General features: G+C 38.5%; 1 protein-coding gene across 1 annotated transcript in view; it reads right to left on the bottom strand.

The window, feature by feature from the left end:
- Positions 1 to 27,377, bottom strand: part of LOC136864296 (solute carrier family 41 member 1) — a 190,330-nt gene that overhangs the window by 47,269 nt on the left and 115,684 nt on the right. Inside the window, exons 6-8 of the mRNA XM_067141088.2 lie at positions 24,855 to 25,002; positions 6,631 to 6,836; positions 116 to 264 (exon numbers count right to left, since the gene is read on the bottom strand). Coding sequence (XP_066997189.2) covers positions 116 to 264; positions 6,631 to 6,836; positions 24,855 to 25,002 — 503 coding nt within the window. The remainder of the gene's footprint in view (positions 1 to 115; positions 265 to 6,630; positions 6,837 to 24,854; positions 25,003 to 27,377) is intronic.

The raw sequence follows: 27,377 nt of genomic DNA, 5'->3' as shown, positions 1-27,377 counted from the left end.
TTTATTTTCATGGTCCCACGAAAAACGGAGAATCGAGGTTTCACTGTATAAACTTCTATGAAAAGTACAGCTAACATTTTCCCTCACTGAATTATCAGTTATTAGATCGTCTCACCTGAATCGTTGCAGCAACGAGATAAATGAAGATAAAGAGAGGAGTTAAAGGAGGTTGGCCACCCTTCATGTAGTTTATGGTGTAGATGAAGATAAGATGTCCAGGTATAACCATCAGCATGAGCACACGCGCAGTACGAGCATGTTTACCTGGAAAAGATAGTATATATCATTACATAACCACACAAATGCATGGAAGATTCTACATGAATAGTTTATTAATAACATCCAGTAAGAAAAAATTCACAGCTGTCCAGCTTCTTGGCTGAATGGTCAAAGTGTTGACCTCCAGTTCATAGAGCACTGGGTTCGATTCCCAGCCAGACAGAGGATTTTAACCAAGTTTGGTTAATTCCTCTTGCTCACGGGCTAGGTGTTTGTGATCTCCTTAATACACAACTAACCACCAAAGAAATATGAAATGGTGAATACATCTCTCCACATAAGGTTGATGTCAGGAAGGCCATCTCGCCATAAAACAGGGCATAATCCACATTTAGTGCCGACTCTTGATTACTGGTAAAAAGACCAGGAAAGAAGAAGAAAAAATAAATTAATCATTGTTAATTGGGCATCCTGTGTGTTAAGTTGGTTTTTTGACTTCTTGTCTAAGCTTAGATATTGAGTGCAATTCCATGGAATTTAAGGATGTTAGAAAGCAATAACTACAGATCAGCACACTGCAAATACAAATTCCTGTGCATTGAAACAGAACCAAAATGCCGAGGAAATTTATCAAGTTTATTGTAGATATTCATATCTATGAACATCCTAGTTCTAGAATAAACAGAAGTAGATTGTTTATTACTCAGCAGATTGCTGAGAAACATGCGACACATTAATGTAACATTAATTCTCGTAGCTTTTCATTAATTGTTTACAAGTATTAACACATTCACTCCCGTGGATGTCTTTAGGCGTTTACAAACTGCCTATGTGGGAGACCATATCCGAGTTGGGACGTTAAAGGTCGCGCAATGTAAACGTAGTTTGAATATACTACTAAATTCGTAAAAACGTACAAAGTTGTAGTTCGTGGTGAAAACCATAGATGGCATAAAAATGAACAGTCCCTCGCCCTGTCTACCTGAACAGAGGGTACATTCTGATGATTTCTTTCTCTGAGCAAACACAGACCTACCAAGCAAGCAGCTGTGCGGTTTGGGTTGCGCAGCTGTGAGCTTGTATTTGGGAGATAGTAAGTTCGAACCCCACTGTCGGCAGCCCTGAAGATGGTTTTCCGTGGTTTCCCCATTTTCACACCAGGCAAATACTGGGGCTGTATCTGAATTAAGGCCATGGCCAGTTCCTTCCCACATAGTTCCTATCCCATCGCCGCCATAAGACCTATATGTGTCGGTGCAACATAAAGCAAATTGCAAAACATAATACAGACCCAAGCCAGTCATGATATTCTTGTAAGGGTGTGTAGTGAAGTGACTTACTGTCTTGCAATAAGATGAGCTAGGACATTTTTTGTAACGATTTGTTTTACGTTGCTCCGACACAGATACGTCTTATGCGACGATGGGATAGGAAAGGGCTAGGAGTGGAAAGGAAGCTGCCATGGCCTTAATTAAAGTACAGCCCCAGCATTTACCTGGTGTGAAAATGGGAAACAACGGAAAACCATCTTCAGGGCTGCCGACAGTGGGGCTCGAACGCACTATCTCTCGGATGCATACTCTCAACCGCGCGCCCCTAACCGCACGGCCAACTCGCCCGGTAGTGAGGAAATGGAAGACATACACAAGAACCTCGTTTATCCGGCCCTCGTTAATCCGAATCTCCGGTTTATCCGGATCAAAAATAGTAAAAATTTACTTTTACTTCTACAGTATTTTTTTTACAGGATCGATTCTTCTAGAATGTCTTTTCCGCCAAGGATAGTTAAGGACAGGAAGTAGAAGTAAGTCAACCGCGGTCTATCAAAGGTACCATTACGGCATTGGCTTGGAATTGAGAATGGGGACTCTTTCCTCGACACATTTTCATGCATTCCCGGGTGCTCGGACGTAGATGTGAACAACGTAAATGACTGTAATTCAGGCTACGACATGACAGATGAATAAATTATTGCCTCTTATTCCCTGGCAGGTAATGACGATAGTCATGGTGAATTTCTGTAAAAAATATTTTCACCGCCTTGTCAATACTTTTATACATTTTATTTTATTTAATTACCGTACACGTACATGTTTCGAGAGCCACCGCTCTCTTCTTCAGCGGTGCCAAACATTAAGTGATCCTTGGACTATGGTACAGTGGTATAATATAACAAGTATATATGAATTTTGATAATTGTTACAACAATTTCAACAATATCAATTCGTAAAATAATAAATAACATCTATAAAATTAGTTATCCTTTAAAATTATTTATGATTTTACGATTTTAGGATAAGAACTATTTTATAGATGTTATCTATTATTTTACAAATTGATTTATTTAAGGATTTCCACTAAATGACAAGTAAATGTTAAATTTAGACAAGAAGAAATATTTATTCTTTCAGATGTAAATAAGGACATAAATTAACATATAGAGATTATTTCATTATTTAGGAAAATTCCAGTAAAATCTGCAATGAATGACATAGTAAATAGGAAAGGTGAAACTAAGAGAAATTGTTGTAACAATTTTCAAAATTCATATATACTTGTTATATTATACCATTGTACCATAGTCCAAGGATCAATTAATGTTTGGCACCGCTGAAGAAGAGAGCTGTGGCTCTCGAAACATGTACATGTACGGTAATTAAATAAAATAAAATGTATAAAGTATTGACAAGGCGGTGAAAATATTTTTTACAGAAATTTGAATATAAGTCAATACGGACCAACATAGTGAAAATAATCAATAGTGATGGTGAATTCGAAAATGAAACCAGAGCTCCATCAGAAGAAACAATGACTCGTGGAGATGCAATAACGCAGGTGGACAAACTGATGGCCTATTTAGAATCCCAGACTGAAACCACACCGGCAGAACTGATGGTAGTAAAATGTCTTCGTGATCATGGTGCGCGCAAACGCTATACAAATGTAAAACAGAAAAAGTTCACACATTATTTTAGTGCATAAAACAGAGTCGTAAATGTAAGAAAAGTGTTCTTATATATATATATATTTTTTTTGCAATTGAAAAAAGGTATTACTGTACAACTTACGTTAATATATAACATGTAATGTATTTGTTTTTTAGTTTTTCGATAATCCGGATCAGTTCCGGTCCCACTTAATCTGGATAAACAAGGTTCTTGTGTACTACTGAACGATGATTCTAGTGAAGAACTCATCCCTGATTTCAGTGATTGCGATAGCAATTCTGATGATATACCAGACTCTGGGCAAAGTGAAATTCAGCACATTGAAATAATCGATACGCATACCTCTTGTTCCCCGCCTGCAGTGACTTTCACTGGTGGGGTAGGACTAAATGCTAAATCGAAAATAGCAACAAAATTATAGCTTTTGTCAATTTATTTGTAAATGATGATTTCCTTGAATACATAAATGCCATCAGACAAACCTTTACGCGGAACAAGTTATTAGTTAGACGTGCAGACCGGTGGATGTAAATGAGATTAAAAAGTGTTTGTCATGGCAATAATTCAAAAACCAGATTCGAAAATGTAAAGGACAGAGGATACCATTTTCAGGTCGCCAAATTTTTCGAAAACCATTGCACAAACGCGGTTTGAAAACATTTTATCGTTCTTCCATTTTAGTGACAGCAATCCATTATGTGGGAAATCCTGGTAGGCTATACAAAATTAGGCTAATTCTGGAAAGGCTCAGTGACAAATGTTCAATTTTGTACACTCCAGATCAGAAAATCACCCTTGATGAAGGAATGTTAAGTTGGATAGTCCACTTGCGTTTCCGAGTTTACAATCCAGGAAAAATAACCAAGTTGGGATTTGGTAAGGATGGTATGTGAATCCCCTGCAGGGTACATTTGTAAGTTAAAGATCTATGAAGCAAGCAGTATGAACATCCGAGACACTATATTTGACTTGTTAGATCCTTACCTTGGCAGTTGTACATGGACAATTTTTACGATAGTGTAGGCTTAGCCTAGGAACTGTGTGAAAGAGAAACGGCTGTATGAGGGACAATAAGGCAGAATAAGGGACTTTCTAAGGAATTAAGTGAAATGGACAATAAGTTGAAAGCAGGGGAAATGACTTTCAACAAGGACAATAAAGTAGTGCTATGTTCATTGAAGGACAAAAAAGTAATTACAATGGTTTCAACAGAACATTATGCAGAAATGGCTGAAGTTCTGAATGGGTTTCGGAAAATAAAAATGAAACCTGTAAGCATCATTGATTATAATCAGTTTATGCACAGAGTAGATACAGCCAATCAGTATTTGGCAATGTATCCATTCATACAAAAAACAGTAAAATGGCAAAAAAAAAAATTTCTCTACATTTTGCAGTGTAGGTACATTTTCCAGTGCATTCAGGCTTTTCCAAAAATCCAACACAAACTCCAAAATAACTTTTCCTACATTCATGCAGACAAACTTCTTACAAGACAGTAAATATGAAGAACCATCACATCGCCTGGTGGCTGAACTAGGGGGGGCCAACACGTAGATGCTGATGAACTTACTAAAGACTTATGTGGTACCGGCGACACAAAAATATTCACGGCTTGTTTGTTCTGTGAGTTCCGTTGCACCAGCAACTGGCCTTCGGTACATGCGAATAACTTAATGTGTTCCGTTTTGTAAGAGTGTTTTCACTGAAGCCTAGTAACATATGCCGTACGAAAGCCTGTAAACTTTGCATAATTTCGCACTGGAGTCCAGTTTAGGACTTTTTTACTACAATAAAACTGGACAGAGTGAAATGCAATTCATGTTCTTCTAATTTGTCTGCAAACTGAACTTCAACCGGCCAATGACGAGATATTTCAAACTTAAATATCCCATAATTTTTATTTTCATATTCTACTTGCATATTCTTATTTTTAATCTCCTGTTCCGCTTGTATATATTGCTTAATTTTTATTTTCGTATTCCGCTTGTATATTGTGTACATAAATAAGAGTACCGACGAATGTTTCTTCAACTATGCGAGTATATTTTTATTTGGTGAATATAACATTGTGACATTTGTAAACACATCCACTGCCAGTGTAATTGTGGCAAGTGCATTTCAGAATGAATGAAAATATTCTTATCCTAAAAACAACATTTAGACATGATTTTTTGGGAGCGTATTTCAGAGTTCCAACTGCTTTTTCACGTGCTGTGAAGTTTTACACTGGGCGTAATTACTCACAATACAGGCCGATACATTCAACTGGTGAAAATATCCTTTGATTAGTTACTTTTAAACATCTGTACTGCCACTCTAACCGTGTTATGTATATTTCATGACCGAAAAAAAAAAAAAAAAAAAATTCTTTACCTAAAAGCAGCCTTTAAACTTGATTATTGGGCACGAATTTCAGTATTCTAACTGTTCCTTCATGTTCCGTGCAGCTTTATGCAGGCCGTAACTACACACAGCACGCCCAGTAGAGGCACATTCACACTGATGCGGAGCATGTCATGTTGCCTCATGAAATTCTCTCTACTGCGCAGTTACAGTCTCGTGTGCCGGCACACTATACTGAAACACTCTACCTCAAGCTCCTAATGGTTCGGAAGAACTGACTGTTCCAGTCTGCCCAACCCTATTAAGAACATGAGCAGGCGTTTGGTCTAGTTAGGAAGCAAACTTTCAGATAAGTTTTGTTCTTACCAGCACTGAGGGTTGGGCCATTTCTTTTCAATCTGCTGTATACCTTTGAGCAAAGCTATGTTTGAGGAAAATTATGAATAAAAATATAGACATTAATGAAACCTTGACAGGGCCGATGACCTCGATGTTAGGCCCCTTTAACCCTTTCAGACCGAGTACGCACAATTGTGCGGGTTCGTATTTTAGTTATCCCTGACCGTATTTGATGTTTTTTCGGCGCTACACCGGACTGCAGTGATTGTGCAGGACACGTGGCGTGTATTTCAATTGATTTTAGTATGCGCTTGACCGCCAGGGCGAAGAAAGAAGAGTTTAAAAAGCACAGTTGATCGGCGAGATGGCAGGAAGCAGTAGTGCCGAAAGTAAGTATTTATTTACTGCGTTTATATTAATCTAGAAGCTTTACTGAATACCGGAATATATTCAATGAAGTGTGTACATTGGTTAGTGAACGTAAATTTTGAAGCTACACCATCGTACGTGATACAACGGGGTTTTGAATTTTGATACGCACAATTGTGTGGGTCCTGTTTTTCGGATGTTAGTTTTTATTTTGTAAAATAAACTATTAATATGTGTATTGAGGAGCATTTTAGTCAGTTCTTGACGTACAAACAAAAATTCACACCTCCAGTTTTCTTTCAGGTCTGAAAGGGTTAAACAACAAGAATCATCATCAACAAGAAACCTTGACAAAGAGCAGAGCAAGTTAAGATAGATCTACCTTCGTGTTGTATAATCATAATATTACCTTTCCCAAAAAATGCAGCATAAGGAGAGATCCAAATGACAGCATCATCTGGCAGAGTTCCAAGTTGTGCTACTCTGTGAAGTGCTGTGGAGATACGACTTGCCTGAACTGCAACCAAATTACCCCCAACACCATTGATGACAGGTTGGAACACAGCTATTCCCTCAAATCGAGAAACCATGACATCCAGAATTAGGCCACCAATGCTGTAATATAAATAACATATTTAACCAAAATCTAGTCCAAACTCTAATACAGGGTGATCAAAGAGTCATGCACATCACAATAAACAATATTAGTTTAAAGCATAAATTTCAAGACATCCAAACCAGACCATGTCTTTACACATATGCTCAAAATAGCCTCTTGTTCATTAATGTATGTGCGGAGCTCCTTTTACCATATGAGGCCTCTGTGTGGAGCACCTGTACACTGATGCTGGGAACTACCATTGTAATGTTGTAATTTAGTTCTTTCGGTGTATGCAGATTGTTTTTGAAGACATTTCCTTTAAGGTACTGCAAAAGGAAAAAAATTTTGGAAGTGAGAAATCAGGCAAATGCGGGCCACAATACTTTTCAAATGAGACGCTCACCGAAAAACAGTCTATTAGTCTTGTTATTGTAGCATTGTTAGGAAATGCAGATCAGGATATCTCCGACTAAACCAGTCTGCAAAACGTGCATAAGAACGATTGGCAAAATAAGGTTCAACAATGAAAACTCACTGCTCTTGAGAAAACTACAGGTCTGTCAAGCAATATTACTGCAGACGTTGTATGACCAATACACGACAGATGGAGTTTTTACTTGTTTATATTCCACCAGTACTATCTAGTGGTAGAAGATATAATTATAACAATGTTTGGTTTGATGTGCACAATTTTTTTTGATTGCTCTGTATAACAAGCATCGTCTCATACAGGTTATGTTTTCATGACAGGCAGCTGCTGGACACCTGAGTGAATAGTTATACAGGGTGTCTCAAACCTTTTGGGTCAAATTGAAACAAGTGACATTGAGTCCACAACCAATTATATAGCGATAGGGAACCAATGGAAAATTCTAAGTTCCCATGGAGGGAATTAGATATTTTTCACCAATAGAGCATGTCAAAAACAGATTAGATGTAAGGTCGGAAATGCATATTTATGGTGTTATGAACATAGACAGCGTATACTGCATAACAACAACATAGCTCATTGTAATTGTTCAAAGTGATGACCGCCAGTCTCAATGTATGTACTGCTATGGCGCAAGCAGGTCTGCTGCACTCTCGCAAAGATCTCGGGTGTCTGTTGTACACCGGAACAGGTGGCGGGTGATAAACAGCATACACCCCTGACCACCAAACAGACGTACTGTACACAACTAAGCTCAGATAACGTGCGTCACGTGACGACCACATGCATAACACCGGCGCATTAACCTGTGCCGCACACACACCACTATCCCTGGTGTCAGTTGTCCATTGCATCAGAAAGCTTGTGACGTGTCTATCGTGAGATGTGTTACTGTGTACAATGCATGATGTGTAGTCAAAGATGGAACGTTACTAGTCACGAGAGTCGGCAGACATGCATTTAATGCATGGTGCGGCAGGATGTAGTGCCCATGAAGCAGCAAGAATGTACAGAGAACGCTTTCCCAATAGGCGTCATCCTAACTGGAAGAAGTTTATCTTTGTAGATACCAACTTACGAGAGACAGGGTCGTTCACGCCGTAGAGAGCCGGCCTAGGTTCCTGCCAAAGAAATGTCCAAAACACCAGACTGAGAAGATGGTGTTGGATACTGTGGCTGAGCACCCAGGAAAAGCACCCGTCAACTTGCCCGTGAAATGCACACTTCGAAGGATACAGTGTGGACAGTACTGGCGGAACAGGTATTACACCCCTATCATAAAGAACATGTGCAAGCACTGGGACCAACGGATTTTGAGCCCCGCATTCACTTCTGTCAATAGATTATCCACCGCAGTGCTGTAGTGTCGAACTTTGTACAGTTTGTATTGTTCACGGATGAGACATGATTCACTCATGATGGTGTTTTCAACAGCCACAACAGCCATGTCTGGAGTGAAGACAATCCTCATGCCACCTACATTGGTGGCCACCAGCAATGTATGGGCGAGCTTTGTCCATGGTCACCTAATAGGACCTCTTTTGCTGCCTCCCCATTTGACTGGCCCATGTTACCTGGTGTTCCTGCGAGATCTGTTGTCACAGTTCCTGGAGACTGTACCCCTTGTTGTCCGCGAAAGGATGTGGTTTCAACACGACAGTGCACCAGCCCCACTTCGATGTTAATGTCCGCCAGCACCTGAACAACATGTACCCTCATTGTTGGAATGAAAGGTGATGTCCTGTCCCATGGCCAGTGCTACCGCTGGATCTCACACCTCTGGACTATTTCCTCTGGGGTTACGTCAAGTCGTTAGTGTTTGAAATCCCCCATAGAAATGGATGAAGACGTGCTTGCTGGGGTCCAAGCTGCCTGTCTCCTGGTACAAGAGACACCAGAGATCTTTGAGAGAGTGTGGCATAACTTCACGCGCCATTGCCATGCATGCACTGAGACAGACAGTTGTCACTTTGAACAATTACTATGAGCTACGTTGTCATGCAGTGTACGCTGCGTATGTCCATAACACAGTAAATATGCATTTCAGACCATTGGTTCCCTATCTCAATACAATCGGTTGTGGACCCACTATCGCCTGTTTCAATTTGACTCAAAAGGTTTGAGACACCCTGCAGAAAAGTGTGTGGTGAGCACTCAACGCAATAAGACCTTTATGTAGTGTATTTTTACAATACAATCAAAATTTAAGTATACATGTCATACGTTATGTTAACTACGGAGTATCATTGCCTTTTCGAATTGAGGAGTAAAATGAAAATAAGAACTAAGTTGTGCAAGTGAGTATTTTCCTTTTACGTGGAAACTTCAAAATTTACAAGTATAACATCACTGAAACTAGAAAGAACAATTTTGCATTAAATTATCAGTAAAACCATTTCTGAATACAGTGGCATGTTAGTACGTTTTTGAAGGGACCTAACGATCTTGACATCAGATGGGAAAACGTGATAATGAAAACAAGAAATTTACAATATATGAACTTCCAATTTATTAATACATCTTACCTCACAGTCGAGCATGAATATTTACACGGGTTTGAAATACATATGTATGGTTAGTTGCTTTGTTGCTTTTAAATTTAAGATTGTACTGTCCATCTTGTTTAGTGAAGTCATTACATCGTCATCAACCTCGAATTTACACACATATCGCTTCACTACGTCAATTGCGTTCATCAGTTTTCACACGGTAGGAATTGGCTCAGGATCTGGCTCATCATCACTTTCATCCTGCACTGATGCTTCTTCTGCCTTCTGTTCGTCAAGTATTTTATCTACTGTCATAGTTTATTCCAGTGCAGCCAATCTTCTCTGTACCAGCCAGTTACAATTCTTTTCTACACGCACCGTATTATTCCTTGATCTAACAACTGTAACTTACTCCTGCAGTTTGCATGGAGACGATCTTTATGTTTCACAAATTAGAAACATTTGGGGGATGAGTGATGCACTGATCAATGAAGAGTTCCATTTCTTATGCCAGTCCTTACATTCCATGCATGTAAGAACTTTTCAAATACTCCAGAAGATCTCCAGGCTTTTGCGTTGTAAGTGTACTTGCATGGAAAAGATCGCACTTGCTGAAGTAAGCTGGCCACCGCGATACTGTGTCCCTTACACCCATGGTTTTATATGGCAGAAGATGAAAAACCAACCCCGTTTCATCCGCATTAAAAACATAGTCAGGACTATAGTCTTTCAAAATTGATGAAAGCCTTGTAGCTTTCCATATTCCAATAGTTTCTTGCAGTGTAGTGTCATTATTCTGGGCAGCATCTATAAACTAAGTCGTGTTGATTCTTGAATCTTTCAATCCGGTCACTGGATGCTTTAGGATCATCAAGCCCCATCTTGTGTGCTAAATGTGTTGCCAGAACTCGTACCGGCATGTTTGAAGCTCGTACTTGTACAAAGAACTACTTCTAATTCTGGAAACTGACCCTGGCGATCAAGTTTTCTTTCACACCTTTCACTTCTTCAAAAGCTATTTCAATCAGTATATGTTTACTAACAATCGCATTTAAGGATGACAGAGGAATGTTTAACTTTCGCGGTAAGTCCACACGCTTCAAATTTGGATTACAAATTACTTCTAGAAGGAAGTTTTTCACAATTTGTTATCTGCCCCACTTTCTTTCTCACCATAGCAAACATGTAGATAATGCCAAGTTAAAATACGCCAATAATGCCATATGACCGTCACTGAATAAATGCAAGTCGGTAATCTTTGACGACACTATTGAGGCCACACACACGGCTAAACTGATAATGAGCTCTTGACTGCCTTACCGTGCAAAGCTAAAGCATTCATTTAACCTTAGCTAAAGTTACATGACATGAACCAATGGTGCTCACACAAGGTTCAGTAATCAGTTGTTAAAAAGTTTCAGCGGTTGTTTGCAGTTACATGAAGACTCATACTGTCTGAGTGGAATAGAAATAAAGTTTTAAAACTTGCAGAACTTGATGAGAATACCAGTCTGTATGACGATATAATAGGCCAGTCAAAATCGACACAAAAAAATCGCTAAATTCGCAAAACATGATGTATCTCTGATTTTTTATTATGTTGTTAGGACGCATTAGGGCTATGTATACCCAAGTTTGCAACTCTCGAAAAGTTGTGGAAAAATGTTTACACGCAAAAAACCATAACATTTTTGGATTTGTTTCAGATTCTGCTCTGTTTCTCCTAATCCATGCATTTATCGTCAAAAGTTACTCTATACGTTCTTTAAGAGCATTAAAATTTGTGACAAATTAAGTCACTGAATTATGGCACTTTGAAAATAGGCCAGTTTTCCAAAAATTATAAATTTTAGTTTTAGACCTTCATTGGACCGAAATTGCGTCGAAATCATTAATCCTATGAGTAGAACTTGCAGAATTAATTTGTAGGCAATTTAATTAGCTTTAAATTAAGCGCAGAGCGGTGCCTATAAGCCTCGTAGTTCGATCAAACTTTCAAAGAAACCCATATAAGGTAAAATCACATTTTTCCAGAAATGTACATAACCACTTTTTTGTTGCATGAAGTGAGATTTGAACATGCAAAACGTGTTATGATCATATAGGAGGTATGTAAGTTGAATAATTGTACACGAAAGAAAGAGGCGTTGCCCAAAACTGTCCCGGTGCTGAATTGACTGGTGTGGAAGTACGATTAGGTGGCTTCCACCTATTGATGTCATATATGGGAGCAATTGGCAATTTCATAGTGGGGAGCGGCCTCAAACAGCTCCTTGCCACGATATATGCTCAAAACAGTGTCGAAAAAGTGATGAATGGGCACTCTGTAAGACCGAATGGACCCAACAGAATATCAATTGTTTACGAAAGGATGCTTCACCATCCGCAGATCTGACAAATTTTGGTCAGGTCTGTGGACTGACTTGACAATTAAACACGTATTGATGCGTTCAATGAAGAGCCAGGGTGACCTAAGTCATGGCAGAGGTATCTCTACAAGTGTGCTCTCTTGTTGGACGGGCAGGATGGTATATATGGTGAATATATGTGAAGAGTATTGGGGTATTTCCTCCACAACAAGTGAACAGCGTGTCGATATGCGTCCTACGTGAAAAAACTGAAAGCCTAGTTCAATAATCATCCACCGTTCTGTTGATAGGTAAACTCGTATCCATTAGCAGTTGCACTGTAGGTGGCCCCCACATAAATTGCCTCACTGCCCGAGAACAAGGACTTACAAGGGGTGAACCGAATTATTGGAAAAACTTTTGGGAATGTTAGAGTTTCTACGAAAGAAAAAGTTCTCTCTCTGGCAACGCTTACAACCTCTATCAAGATCCACAAGAAGAGAGTCGATGTTGAGCCACTCACCATCTTCTAGCGCATGTGTATCATGAAACAGTCAGACCTACAGTTGAAGGCCCACTTCACATACGAGCTCGCTCCATATCCAATGGCCTTATTTTCCGACGAAGGGATGCGTAAAGGCACAAAATCAGCTTTTTAAGCTGCCTTCACTCAAGCCACAGAGAACACCAGTGTGCAGGCAAAAACATTTACTGTCGTCGATGGAGGACATCTAGTGCATAAAGTCGTGTGGCATCGGAATGATTCGGTACGGGCTATCACAGCATATTTAACATATTTAACCACTTTGGGAGAAATGTGTGTGTAGTCTTTGACGGGTATCCTGAGGATGGCGCCCAAAAGAGCACCAAATTTGCAGAGCGATCATGACGGTATTCTGCGGCATCAGCGGAAACTATGTTTGACAGATCGACCATCATCACAGTCCCCCAAGAGAACATGCTCTCGAATGACAAAAACAAGGTTCGTCTCATTGAGCATCTCTGTTCTGCTTTTGCTCTCGAGGGAATTGAGACAAATATATCAAAAGAAGACGCAGACCGTCATATCGTCTTGACTGCTCTGAAAAAAGTACTGGTACCTCCAGTGACCAAGTCATTATCTTTGGAGAGGATGTGGATTTGCTCGTACTCCTCTGTGGTCTAGGATCACTAAAATAAATGTATACGACGGACACCTTCAATGATGTACGGTTCCGTACTTTTGTGAAGACAGCAGCCAATGTCAAAGCGAATCTGGCCCCAACCACAGAGGCTGCGTCGTATCACCACTACCGCACATACCACCAGGTGCAAAAGTGGTTGGGGTGGAGAAAGAGGCCACCGACTGGGGTTGGGAATTGACCTAGGCTGGACTCATCCCCATTACCAGTCGGCAAGCTCCTTCCCCTGCAGAGCTCCTGCACTTGCCTGAAAGCAGGGCTTAGATGTTCTGTGATGTGTGCTACCTGCTCTGGGGAAACGTGCCAGAGACGACGATGACGAGCCTCAAGACAACCCTGATGAACCAATACCTACCTATAGGGGATGAAGACCTACCTATTGAAGAGAGCAACGAAAGTGACGGCCCAAGGCCATCAAAAACAAGGCGACGAGTTTGACTATGTGACTAATTTGATTGATTGATTGACTGTACTTTTGATTACTTATGTTTATTACTTATGTTTATATTAAAATACATTTCACCGTTTTTAAATGATTACATGCCTTCTTTTTCTTTACCAAACCAAAAAACAAAAGATAGGAAAGGTTATGGAACATTTCTGGAACTATGCGATTTTACCTTTTATGGTATTTTTTTTAGATTTTGAGTGAACTAGGAGGCTTACAGACCCCGCTCTGTGCTTAATTTAAAGCTAATTAAATTGCCTACAAATTATATTCTACATGTTCTACTCGTAGGATCAATGGTTTCGATGCAATTTCGGTCCAAAGAAGGTCTAAAACTAAAATTTTCAATTTTTGGAAAAATTGGCCTATATTCAATGCGCCGTAATTCGGTAACCAATTGACCTACAGAGCTCCAGTTGGGGTTAATTTGTCACAAATTTAATGCTCTTAAAAATGTATACAGTAACTTCTGATGAAAAATGCATGGATTAGGAGATATAGAGCACAATCTGAAACAAGTCCAAAAATTTAGCGGTTTTGCGCATGTAAACATTTTTCCACAACTTTTTGAGAGTTGCAAACTTAGGTATACATAGTCCTAATGGGTCCAAGCAACATAATACAAAATCAGAGATACATCATGTTTTGTTAATTTATTGTCGATTTTGACCGGCTTATAAGTGAAGACTATGACAATAAAATTTAATGGGACAAGGTTTTAAACAGCATTTGTCAGCAAATGACAAGTACCAAACAAAACGAAGTGATGTGAAGGTAAGCAGACAGAGGCCATCCTCTAGATTCAAGGTTCCAAATGCCAGCAGAGAAAACTGAACACATGTGATGTCATGAAATGAGAGTATCAGTGCTCCAGGGATTGCTCCATTAATTACAAAATAAAATACAAGACACCCGCTGTCTAAAGGCAATAAGGCATTATCCGTCTCACTAACACACATTGCATCACAATGATGTGTGCATGTCATGGCCAAGTTGTAGTCTGATAGCCAGTGTCATGGCGTCATAGTGATTGTAATGCCTTTGGCAGATAGTAATGAAATTAATCGAGAACTTTTTACTCTAGGAGAAGCAGAAGTGATGGCAGCTCGAATAAACGTTACATCCGGTGTGGCTCAGGGTAGCGTTATTGGGCCAATTCTTTTCATACTTTTCATGAATGATAGGCCTGATTCAAAATCGGAAATGCGCCTCTTTGCATGTGACTGCGTCATATACCAGCAGATAAAGACAGAGGAGGACGAACTATTGCTTCAGAAGGATTTAGATAAGATTGAAAAATGGGCGCATGAAAACCAAATGAAAATCCACAGCAGAAAAAGCAAGAAATTGTACTTCAGTAAAAAAATAATTAAAAAAAAAACAAATGAAGAAAGAGGGACTACAAACTTGGAGGGGAAAGTGTTGTTGAAGTTGTTAGTTTTAAGTACTTAGGTGTTACTATTAGAAAAGACAAACTGTCGGAGCAAGTGGAAAATGTAGTTAAGAAATCCCGGAGATAGTTACATTTTATTATGCAGAATCTCAAGAAAGCTAATCCTGGTGCCAAAAGTAAAGCTTATAAATGCTTGGTAAGACCAATTCTCGAATATGGATCTGCATGCTGGGAGCCATACAGAGTAGGTTTAATAAATTTCCTAGAAAAAGTTCAAAGAAGAGCGATGCATTTCGTAACTGGAAATAAGGGGAATACCATTAATTGGAAAAGTTTTGAGTCTAGAAGAACAAGAGCTCGCCTGTGTGGTCTTTATAAGAGCTGTACGGAAAGGGCTGCCTGGAGTAGTATTAGGAATTGGTTGGAACCTCCCTCGTACTTATCGATAAATGACCACAATCATAAAACTAGGGCCAGAAACCAGCATAAGGATATGGGCAAGTTTTCCTGCGTAAACAGGACCATAAGGGATTGGAATAAATTACGTGCAGCAGTCTTTGATAAAGCCCCTTCCGGTATCAAGTCATTTAAGAAGTGCTAGTGTAAAGTGGAAAGTGAAAATTGTAAATTACTGACACTGAATTTGTGATTTTCTGCTTGATTTAGAATGTTAAATTAGTAGTATTCTCTTTCCAGGGAATTGTTTGTTGTACTCATGTTGTTGTTGGGTAATTATCTATGTTTTTAACTTTATTATCACTTGTAATGTTAAGCTAGTAGTAAGTGTTAAGACCTGGAAATACTTAAGCTGTTATTTCTTGTTATTTCCTATTTTATAATCCATACCGGAAAAGATTTTCATATTTGTTCTCTCGTGTTTTTCACACATTCTAATAGTTCCTCTCATCCTTAGAAATCATAGATAGGCTTCTAGTTTTCACTATACCCGCAGATACACGATGTAAAATGCACTCATGTTGAAAAAATCGTATTTAGTATTTCCACATCCCGCTTAGATAGGTTTCATTCGTATATTCATTAGTACGTTTTCTCACTTAACACGTTCTTTTTCCTTGTCCCCTGCAGAAATGTCCTAACGAGGTTTCACTGTGCATGTTAGGAGAGGCCTGATCACCAGCTGGTAGTAGCTCTAAAATGCCTTTGGGAGTGGCAACCCCATAACAACAACATCCTAAAATAAAAATGCCACTTTTAAATCAGCCTTGAAAAAGGCTAGGGTGTTCCCTAGAAGTGATGCGCAGATCTTATGCTGCGGGGACTGTGAGAAATGGGAGACCAGAAGGGAACATTATGAGAGTGCAATATAAACCTCATGTCACCGACTGAAAAGTCAGAAGAGGTGATTGATTTCATGGAAAAGGAAAATATTCCTATGATGGGATTTTTAATAAACAATGTTATTGTTTTTACATCCCACTAACTACTTTTTGATGTTTTTCAGAGACGCTGAGGAGCCGGAATTTTCCCCGCAGGAGTTCTTTTACATACCAGTAAATCTACCGACACGAGGCTGATGTATTCAAGCACCTTCAAATACCACCGGACTGAGCCAGAATCGAACCTACCAAGTTGGGGTCAGAAGGTCTGTGCCTCAACCATCTGAGCCACTCAATCCGGCTATGATGGGATTGAGTGAGGTAAAGTGCAGAGGAAAAGGAAAGAAGTTGAGGAACGGATATAATCTTTACTGGAGTGGAGGACATAAGATAAAGAATGGAGTGGGTGTACAGTAATAACCAACAAGATCTTAGATTAGTATGTAGATAAAGTGGACTACAGTTAAGGGCAGAATAAAGGACTTCATTCATTCCCCACAATGGATGCAAAGATGATACAGGCAAATTCCTGGAGAAATGGAGAGAGAGAGAGAGAGATAAAGGATGTAGAAGTGACTCTCATAGGAGATTTTAATGCAATGCTGGGATGCAACCGAAAAGGAATGGAATTCGTAACTGGACCGTATGAAAATGGGAATGAAGAAGGAGAGAAGTTGGTGGATTAGAGTGTGCGAAATGGGATAAGTTTGGGAAGAAGAATAGTAGAAAGATTACAAGATATGGATGGGGAAAAGACAAAGACAGTAATCGATTACTTCTTGGTGGAAAGAGAAAATTGAAACAGATGTTAGATGTAACAGCATAGCCATTAGTAGCCTTTATTGGAGACCACAGAGTGGTAGCAAAAATGAAGGTAGAAAAAATAAAATGAAAGAAAATAAAAGTATAGAAATAAAAAGATATGGAAGGAAGTAAAGGAAAATTTCCAATATGAAGTGAAACAACACATACCAAGAACTGAGTTGAGAGAGTGCAAGTGGAATGGGACATGTTCAAGAAGGCATTTGTAAGCTGTGAAGCTTGTGGCAGAATAGCTGAAAAAGTTGATGATGATGTTTGTTGTTTAAAGGGGCCTAACAGCCAGGTCATCGGCCCGTAATGGTACAAGATGGAACGAAAATACAGTTAGAACTTTAAAATATATCCAATGACTAGAATTTAAAATAAATGATGATGAATAATGATTATGGGATTAGAATAATCAGTGGATTTAATTTGCAATGCCTAATTATCTATTAAAATTATAGAAAATATAGATTACAATGGAATAAGGCAGACAAAAGACTGAGGGATATAACAGAAACACCGTTAGAGGAAGAACAATATGGCTTTAGACCGAACAGATCAACAATAGGCTTGATATTTACAGTGCGAACGATTATGGAAAAACATCTGGAAAGGAACATCTTCATAATTTTGGATTTGGAAAAAGCTTATGATACAGTTAAGAGAAAATATATATGGGAATGCCTACGAAAAGGAATGTACCAAAATCATAAATTAACAAGATAAAAATATTGTATCATGAGAGTAAACTCAGTGTACAAGTGGGGAGTTGTGACTCTGAAGCATTTTATATATATATATATATAAAAAATAGGTCTCAAGCAAGGGAGTGGTGGTGTCGCCATTATTGTTTATTATATTGTTGGATGAAATCATAATACGTGTAAAACAGGCAGTAGAAATGAAAGTTTTAAGAACATCGGTTAAAAAGACAAGAAGAGATAAAATTCAAAATATTAAAATCTGAGAAGAGCTAAATATATAACCGTTAGTACAGAAGACACAGAAAGCAAGACTGAGATAGTTCGGACATGTAAAAAGAATGGGAAAGGAACGGGTAGCAAGAAGGGAATTGGAAAGAGAAGTTAAGGGAAAGAGACCAACGTGGATCAGATTTGGAAGGACATTAGAGAAGCTGGATTGGATGTGGCGGAAGTAATGGAGCAGGAAAAGTGGAAGGACAGACAGGGGTGGAGAAAGCTTGTTAACCACACTGGAAGGACAGACAGGGGTGGAGAAAGCTTGTTAACCACACCCGGGTGACTGGAGTCGGACACTGATGATGATGATGATGATGATGATGATAAAGTACAGATATATATATCATTCAAGTTAGAAGTTAAAATAACACATTAAAGTACGCAAAGAAGAACTAAAATAGAGTCTATGGGATAAAAGTGTAGTTAACGAAAATACACTAATACAAAATACATTATTACACACGATAAAAAAGGCCACTATCCCTCATAAAATGGACGATGGGGTCTACTGACTGCTCGTCATTATGTAGAATGAGGGAAATGACACTCGGGAGTTTTAGACTACGGCACAGATCGGCCAGGTCCATGCAATCCGTAAGGATGTGTACCGCGGTTAGATGACTGCCGCAAATACACACTGGGGGACGTTCGTCCTTTAGAAGGCAGGAGTGCGTTACTATGCCACGACTGATCTGAAGACGACATAACACCACAGCTTCTCTCCAAGACGCCTGAAGCGAAGTCTTCCATACCTTCAGCTGAAAGAGTAAAAGATAGTGTGATCCCCTGGTGGAATGAGAGGGTAAAGGAAGCAGTAACATAAGAAGCATGGCAATTATGGAATAGGGATAGGGGTAAAATGGAAGAAATTACGAGTATCAGGAAATGAAAAGGTGGAAGAAAGTAGTATACACATGTATACTTGCCTTGTTCCAAGTTCGGCTGATGACAATGTCGCACGACGTCGAAACTAGTACCGAATAAGTAATGTTGTAATTTAAACTAACAACATAATTATTTGTACTGAAAAGGTGGACCTTTGCGATTTACTTTGCTGTTTGTTATTCTTTATTCACTGTAGAGGCAGAGATTCAGAAGACAGAATCTGAGAGTGAAATCACAATAGAACACTTTAGAGGATACTATCAAAATGTAAATGGACTTCCAAGCAAACTAACTGCACTTAAAAAATTTCTTCATGTTTAGCCGACTATGACTTCATGGTATTAACCGAAACAAACTTAAATGATGAAATTAGTGACGTGGAACTCTGACTCGAAACGTATTGAATTTTCAGATGTGATAAGTCTTCTTTAACGAGTACGAAGGCATCCCATGGGGGGGTAATGATCTGCATTAACAAGAGGTTTAAACCTACTCTGATACCGTGCATTAACACAGTTGAACAGTTGTTGGTGTCCCTGACTTTTAACACCACAAAATTAATCATTGGTGCTGTATACATTCCACCCAAGTCTCCTGTCCAAACATATTTCGAACACTGCACTGCTGTTGAAAAAATTATGTCAAATCTTGACAACCATTTATTGCTCATTGTTGGTGACTACAATCTACCTCATCTTAAATGGATAGTAAATGAAGAAACATCTTCTGGCCTTATGTCAGTACGTAACCACACTATGCAGTCCAGTTTAGTTATAGACACTTTTTCTTATCTCTGTTTAAATCAGTTTAATGCTATCCCAAATTTTCTAAATCACTTTCTTGATTTGGTTTTCAGTAACTCCAGCTCCATTGAAGTAAAATCTAGTAATGAAAGCATTGTCCCCCTCGATAGAGACCACCCAGCATTAGAGATTTCTTTACCTATAAATGAGCTATACAATTCCTTGCCTGCTGATAGTTTTTATTTTGACTTTTTAAATGGTGACTATAATGGACTAAATTATTGTCTGTCACAGTTCAGCTGGGAGGAGATGTTTCAAAATGTATCAATTGATAAAGCAGTAGAAATCTTCTATTCAGTACTACATTATGGCATGGAACTTTACATCCCTATACGGAATTTTAAGACTCCCAAATTCCCAAAGTGGTTTAATCATAAATTGAAGTCCCTAATTATTGAAAAGAAGAAAGCACACAAGCGATACAAAATATCAATAGTGATTATCAGCATTTCTTGAAATTAAGAAATGAATGCAAGTCTGAATCTAAATCTTGCTATACAATGTATGTTTCCAACTGTGAACGAAGTATTACTTCCAATCCACAGAAATTCTGGCAATATCCAAGTTCTAAAAGGTCATGTAATAATATTACTTCAACAATGCATCTTAATGAAGTTACAGCCGATACTGGAGAAAATATTGTCAGTCTTTTTGCTAACCACTTTTCATCCGTTTATTCTTCTTATCAGAATAGTAGTAGTATGTCATATGATTATCCTTTCTTTGGCAATCTATCAGTTATAAACATTAGTAAGGCAGAAATTTACAACAAACTGATATCTCTGGAATTAAAGAAAATTGTCGGACCTGATGATGTTTCAACGTACCTGCTCAAGTACTGCTCATTTATTTTATGTGAAGCACTCTTTTATCTGTTCAACTTATCATTAAACCAAGACGTTTTTCCAGTGGAATGGAAGAAAGGATTTGTTAGTCCAGTTTTCAAAAATGGTGACAAAACTGACATAAAACAATATAGACCAGTTATTATTTCTTCTCATATTTCCAAAATTTTTGACTCAATTATTCTTGACAAAATCACACCTCTCTTTAGAAACATCATCATTGATGAGCAACATGGATTCTTTTCAGGACGGTCAACCTGTAGCAATCTTCTCTTATTCATCAGTTCCTCTAGGATGCAATAGAGAACCACTCCCAAGTGGACTGCATTCATACAGACTTCTCAAAAGCTTTTGACACTGTCGACCACGATATCTTGCTGCAAAAACTAACAGGCTACGGAATTAATGGGCCTCTCCTCTCATGGTTTGAATCGTATCTTAAAAATCGCCTGCAGATTGTTAAAATAAGGAATAATTTTTCTGCACCTATTATTGTTACCAGTGGAGTTCCTCAAGGGTCTCACCTTGCGCCCTTACTTTTTACTCTCTACATAAATGACATTAAAAATATACTTAAGAATTCTGAATTGCTTTTGTTTGCTGACGATGCAAAAATTTTTATGCAAATTAATTGTCCGCTTGATTGTTTAAAACTTCAAGATGATTTACATCACCTGGAAAAGTATTGCATTCAAAATGGGTTGAAACTTAATCATGAGAAATGTAAAATAATATAGTTTTTTTTAAACAAGAAGAAAATTTCATTTCAGTACAAATTTAGTAATAACATTCTAATTCCTGTTTCACAAGTTAATGACCTTGGTGTTTTATTCAGTTATAACCTATCGTTTAATGAACATATTGAAAATATTTGTAAGAAAGCATTTCAAAGACTGGGTTGCATTACTAGATATTCTAGAGAATTTTCAAACTTAGCTACCTATCGATTGCTGTATGTGTCTATGGTACGCCCTATACTAGAATACTGTACACCTGTTTGGAACCCTTCTCATCAGACCTCTATCCATAGATTAGATTCAGTACAACAAATTCCTTCGTTTATATTCATTTAGAGCAGGATTCTCATATGATAATGTTGATTATACATCCTTACAACAGTCCTTAAATATGCATAGCCTGTCACAATGCCATGAATTATTGGATACACTCTTCATTTTTAAATTGCTTCATTCTTTGGTGAATTGTCCACAACTCCTTGCAAAAAATTAACGTACATGTACCAGACAGACGCACAAGGTTCAAGAATACATTGTCTACAAATTGGCATAGAACTAACTACGCATTCAATGGGCCAATTGAACGAAAGTCAAGATCTCTAAACAAACTGGATATTGATATATTTTACTGCTCATTGTCAAAATTGAGAAATCACTTACATAATCTCCAAATTTGACTATTACTTTCCTGTGATTACTTGTAATATAACCTGTGTATATATCTGTACATATTTTTCTACTTATACTCCATTGAACTTTCTTTTTAGTGTGTTTTGTTTTGTTCATTCTTCTCTACTGTTATGTAAAATGGTATTACCATTAATAAAGTATTAATTAATTAATTAATTAAGTGGTGGAAATTGCTGTCAAATGAATGAAAGTGGTAAAGGGGGCAGAATTGGATTAACTGTGTGGGAATGTGGGAAGCATCCACACCCGTTGGTCTACAATGGCTGTATAGGCAATTTAGATATATTTGGAAAGAAGAAGATGAAAAATGACTGGAGTAAAGGAGTAATAATACCTATACAGGATGGTCGGAACCAACGTGACCCGGTTACATAAGCATTAGAAGGTTGGTCATAATGGTAAATAATTTGAAAAAAGTAATTCAATCTCTCGCATCGTCGCCATTTAATCAGCTGCTGAATTTAGCCAATCAGAGAGCTTTGCAGGCAAGTTCAAATGGGATTTGCGAGGCAGTGTTGCTAAATCTGCACGAGGCTTAAGACCAGCTTACGAGCTCTAATCAAAGAAAAATCTTCGCCAAGGGAGGAATTTGCAACACCTACCTCAGAGACGACAGGATCGCCTCAGAGAAAGTACACTGCCGTGACACTGCCTGAAACCCTCTGTGTGTTTGATGCTGATTTCTCGGCATCATAGCTGCCAAGCTATCGATCATTTATGGAAATGTTTGTTAAGCGACTATATGGCACACGCTACGCAAGCCACATGCAGATTTAGCAACACCACCTCGCGAAGCCCATTTGAATTCATCTACAAAGCGATCTGAATGGCTACCTTCAGAGTTGATAAAATAAAAACTGGGATATATCAAATTATTTTTGTAAAATTACAGTTTACATTGTTTCCAACCACCCTGTAATTAGGAAGGGGTACAAGGAGATATGTGATAATTATTGACGAATCACACGCATAATTCAGGTAGCAAAAATATCTGAAAATGTACTAGAAAAGAGAATGAGATGAAAGGACAATTTCAAGAAGAGCAATATAGATTTTGTAGTGGAAGATCAACACTAGACCCATTTTCACTACGAGGCCAGTTAATGGATAAACATTTGGCAGACGGAAAAAAATATGGCGATGACAGTTGGCCTTGGAATACCACCTATGAAAACAACTGTGCATGTGAACAATGATCCTTAGCATGAGTTTGGCTGGCTAAACACTGTGCTGAGGTACAAAGTAAATAAGATATGTATTTAACAAATAATAAAAATAGTAAACATTTCTCAACAAGTTTAGTAAATCGCAGACAAGAGTTTGCTAGACTGAAATATATAGAGGAAACTTCGAAAGACAAGGAAAATGTGCCACATTTACAATATAGATATTTAGAAATACATCAAAACCGTATGAATAAGTATTAAGGGTACAAGGAAGAATAATAAAAGTCGAAATAGAGGAAACAACCTGAAAGAAGATGTGAAAAGAAGGGAAAAGAAAAATGAAGTAGGGATGGAACTGGGAAAAGGATTCTCTTCGCCGGGTGAAGTTACTCTGCAGAATGTGTTGTTATAATTATTATATCAAAAGGTAGCATTGGTCCAAGGAAGCAGATATTGTGATTTCAAAATTCCATTGTCCGTAGTACAGTTCGTGTTTGAAACGTTTTAGTCGAAATAATGTCCTGCATATATATTTTTGATGCCGTAATAAGCTGGCGAAAGTAAAGTTCAAGTGGGGCAGATGGCCCAATGAAGAATTTAATGTCAAAATAACATTATGATAAAACTTGCTCACCGGATAACCTGAAGAAATAACAGTCCAGATGGTAAATGACAATATAGAATGTAGTAGTTGTATGGGTGCTTCCACCACTCCGTAACAAAGCCAGACTCAATTTTTAGAGCGGTGGAGCGAGATTATATAGTCGTACAGAAACGTCGAGAAGAACAGAGAAGTTGAAAGCCAGCATATTCCAGAAACGTCATAATCACATGATGAACAGAGTAGGCAGACGACAGGTGAGCATAGCAGAAGAGGGAGTGAAGCAGTGGTGGCGTGATCGGCGAAAACCAGCATGCGAAGGTAGGAAGTATACGTAACAGTAGCGGAGATCGTAACAATACCAGGAAGCTTTTCAAGGTTGTGGGTAGGATTGATTTTTATATATAAACTGAATTAGTTAATCACATGCAGTGATGATTTTGTTTGTAAGTGAAAGTATACACACATGTTTGCATGAAACAGTTCTATTTTCCATGGGTTGGCTGGATTTACAATTTGTTTTATGTCGCACCGACACAGATAGGTCTTATGGCGACGAAGGGACAAGAAACGGAATGCGAAGGAAGCGGCCGTGACCTTAATTAAGGTACAGCCCCAGCATTTGCCTGGTGTGAAAATGGGAAACAAGGAAAACCATCTTCAGGGCTGCGGACAGTGGGGTTCCAAACCCACTATGTCCCGAATGCGAGCTCGCAGCTGCGCTCTCCTAACCGCACGGCCAACTCGCTTGGTGATGATGAAGAGGAAGGGTTTCAAAGAGGTGCTTTAATCATTCAATCACAAAGAATTACAAGGAATCTCCCCCTTCAAACATTCAATCAGCACATAAGTAACAGTAAAAGCATATAACCTGAGTAAAACATTGACCAACCTGCTAATTAACATTGCAACTAACACAGGCACCCAGCCATGGTAAAGTACTTCACGTGTGTGCTTGTTCCTTTTGGATATCCATACCCAGAGTGGAGTTGCAAGGATATACACCGAAATGACAGTTGGAGCCATCCAATCTTTCTTCCCTGTAATCAAAAACATGCATCGAACGTATGACAAATTATAAATTAAATACCATGGACAAACAAATTTATTTCTTCAATATGCTTATTATGGTGTGCTATGTATGATTCATATGTCACTATATCACTGACATACACAGTAGGGTTCGTTATAGCGAGAATTCATAATGGTGAAAAATGTACTCACTGTAGCGGATTGTCGTTATATCCAAATTTTTTGTAAGTCTGGTAAAAACCTCACACACATTAAAATCGGTATGCAACGGCAATCAGTTTGTTCAACATTTTCGTTTTCACATATTTTCACACCACAGTTTACTCTTTAGTTATTTTTTAAATTCCGAGACAACGTGAAAGCGTATGTTAAATTTCATTCCGAAAATATTGAAGTAGTATCACTCCAGCGGCTTCTGCGGCAAACGTTTGTTTTCTTATTTACCGGGCGAGTTGGCCGTGCGCATAGAGGCGTGCGGCTGTGAGCTTGCATCCGGGAGATAGTAGGTTCGAATCCCACTATCGGCAGCCCTGAAGATGGTTTTCCGTGGTTTCCCATTTTCACACCAGGCAAATGCTGGGGCTGTACCTTAATTAAGGCCACGGCCGCTTCCTTCCAACTCCTAGGCCTTTCCTATCCCATCGTCGCCATAAGACCTATCTGTGTCTGTGCGACGTAAAGCCCTTAGCAAAAAAAAATTTTCTTATTCAAACAGCGTCATTTAACCCAACTTAACCTTGTATGAATCATGAAACCCTATTTCAAGCACCAGTAGGGTAATGACAACCTTTTTGCTGTAAATTTACATGGGAATAGCCTTTCCGGAATTTAACCAGATGCGAGAAAATATAGAGAAACCTCGTTAATGCATTCCTCATTCCGGCGACTTCTCGCTTAGCACCTTGTATATTTGAAGTCCCGATTCACATCATATTAAATCTATATAAAAATACGTCACTTATCGCGTCACAAATTGTCCCTATTACCGCTTAGGATGATTGCACTTTTCCTAGCCCTGAAAATGTTCTTTGTCATCCCTTGTGAAAGGACCGTGACTTCCAATGCAGATTCGTGCCCTTCCCACAGGAAGCAGGTTGGGGAAAGTTGCGCGAAAATGGGAAATGGCCTTGAATTCCGTAACTTGGTAAAGAAAATATAAATAAAAACCACCTGATTCCTGTATTCGGATCAATTGAAGTTCTGAGTAGGTAGTTCAACTGTCCGTAATTTGTACTTCGCACCCGCCATCTTTCAGTATTTTAGAGTGGTTAGCTAATAATAATCAAATTCCTAGATCATAATAATTGCCATTCAAGTCCCCAGCGTAGTTTTGACAAAAGTCATTTTTTGAGAAATTATTGTAGACAACCTCTTATTTTTCAGCATTTAAGGACAATTTTACTCTCTTACCTGCAGAGTAGGAAAAATAATAGTAATCCACCAGTTGTAATAATCACATAACTACATTTCAGTTGAGAATTGTAGTGTAGACATGGTATATTAGACAGTATCATGCCTGTTATATTCGTGTGATCTTTGTGTACGGTAATCCTTTTGATACTTTTCATTTCTACCAGAGCATAGTACGATAAAATAGTACTAACATTAATCTATCTACGCAGTTAACTTTGTTGGTAATCCTTGAGTAGTTCTTGCGAATTTCAAACTTTAATTGCAATACTCATTTCTGTTTGTGCTTAGTAATAACCTATTGTAATTAATAAACATCTGAACGTAGTTTAAAAAATTATTGTATTTTATTGTAGTATCTTATTAGAAATTAGCGTGGTTATTTTCTGTAATTAACGGCAGTTTATATCCTGTTAGGGTATTGCAGGATTAAAATATAGTAAGACGAAGTAGTATTGTAGTGTAGTAGGATATTAATTACCTTATTGTCGTGTGATCTTCGTATACTAACCTTATCTTTTCTCTTTTCTTTTCATTAATCCGTAAAGAATGGCTAAGGAGTGCAACTGTAGGAACTGTGGGTGTAGCCAGGCATTAAGGAGTATGAGGGAGGAGTTGGAGAGTTTGAGGAGAAAATTAGGATTCTGTCAGAGGACAGGAAGGAAAGTAGGCCCCCTTAAACAATGTACAGGATACAGTAGGTGTAAGAGAGGGATGGGAAGGATTGGGAGGAATTGTAGAAGACAGGTGGTCTAATGTTTGCAGGGGAAGGACATTGCAGGCTAAGTCTGGCTCCATGGCTCAATGGTTAGCGTGCTGACCTTTGGTCACAGGAGTCCCGGGTTCGATTTCCGGCAGGGTTGGGAATTTTAACCATCATTGGTTAATTTCGCTGGCATAGGGGCTGGATGTATGTGTCGTCTTTATCATCATTTCATCCTCATCACGACGCGCAGGTCACCTACAGGCGTCA

Source organism: Anabrus simplex, chromosome 2 (assembly GCF_040414725.1).
Source record: "Anabrus simplex isolate iqAnaSimp1 chromosome 2, ASM4041472v1, whole genome shotgun sequence".
Taxonomy (NCBI): Eukaryota; Metazoa; Arthropoda; class Insecta; order Orthoptera; family Tettigoniidae; genus Anabrus; species Anabrus simplex.
Note: the sequence above shows the minus strand (reverse complement) of the source record. Positions and strands in the feature narration are given on the sequence as shown.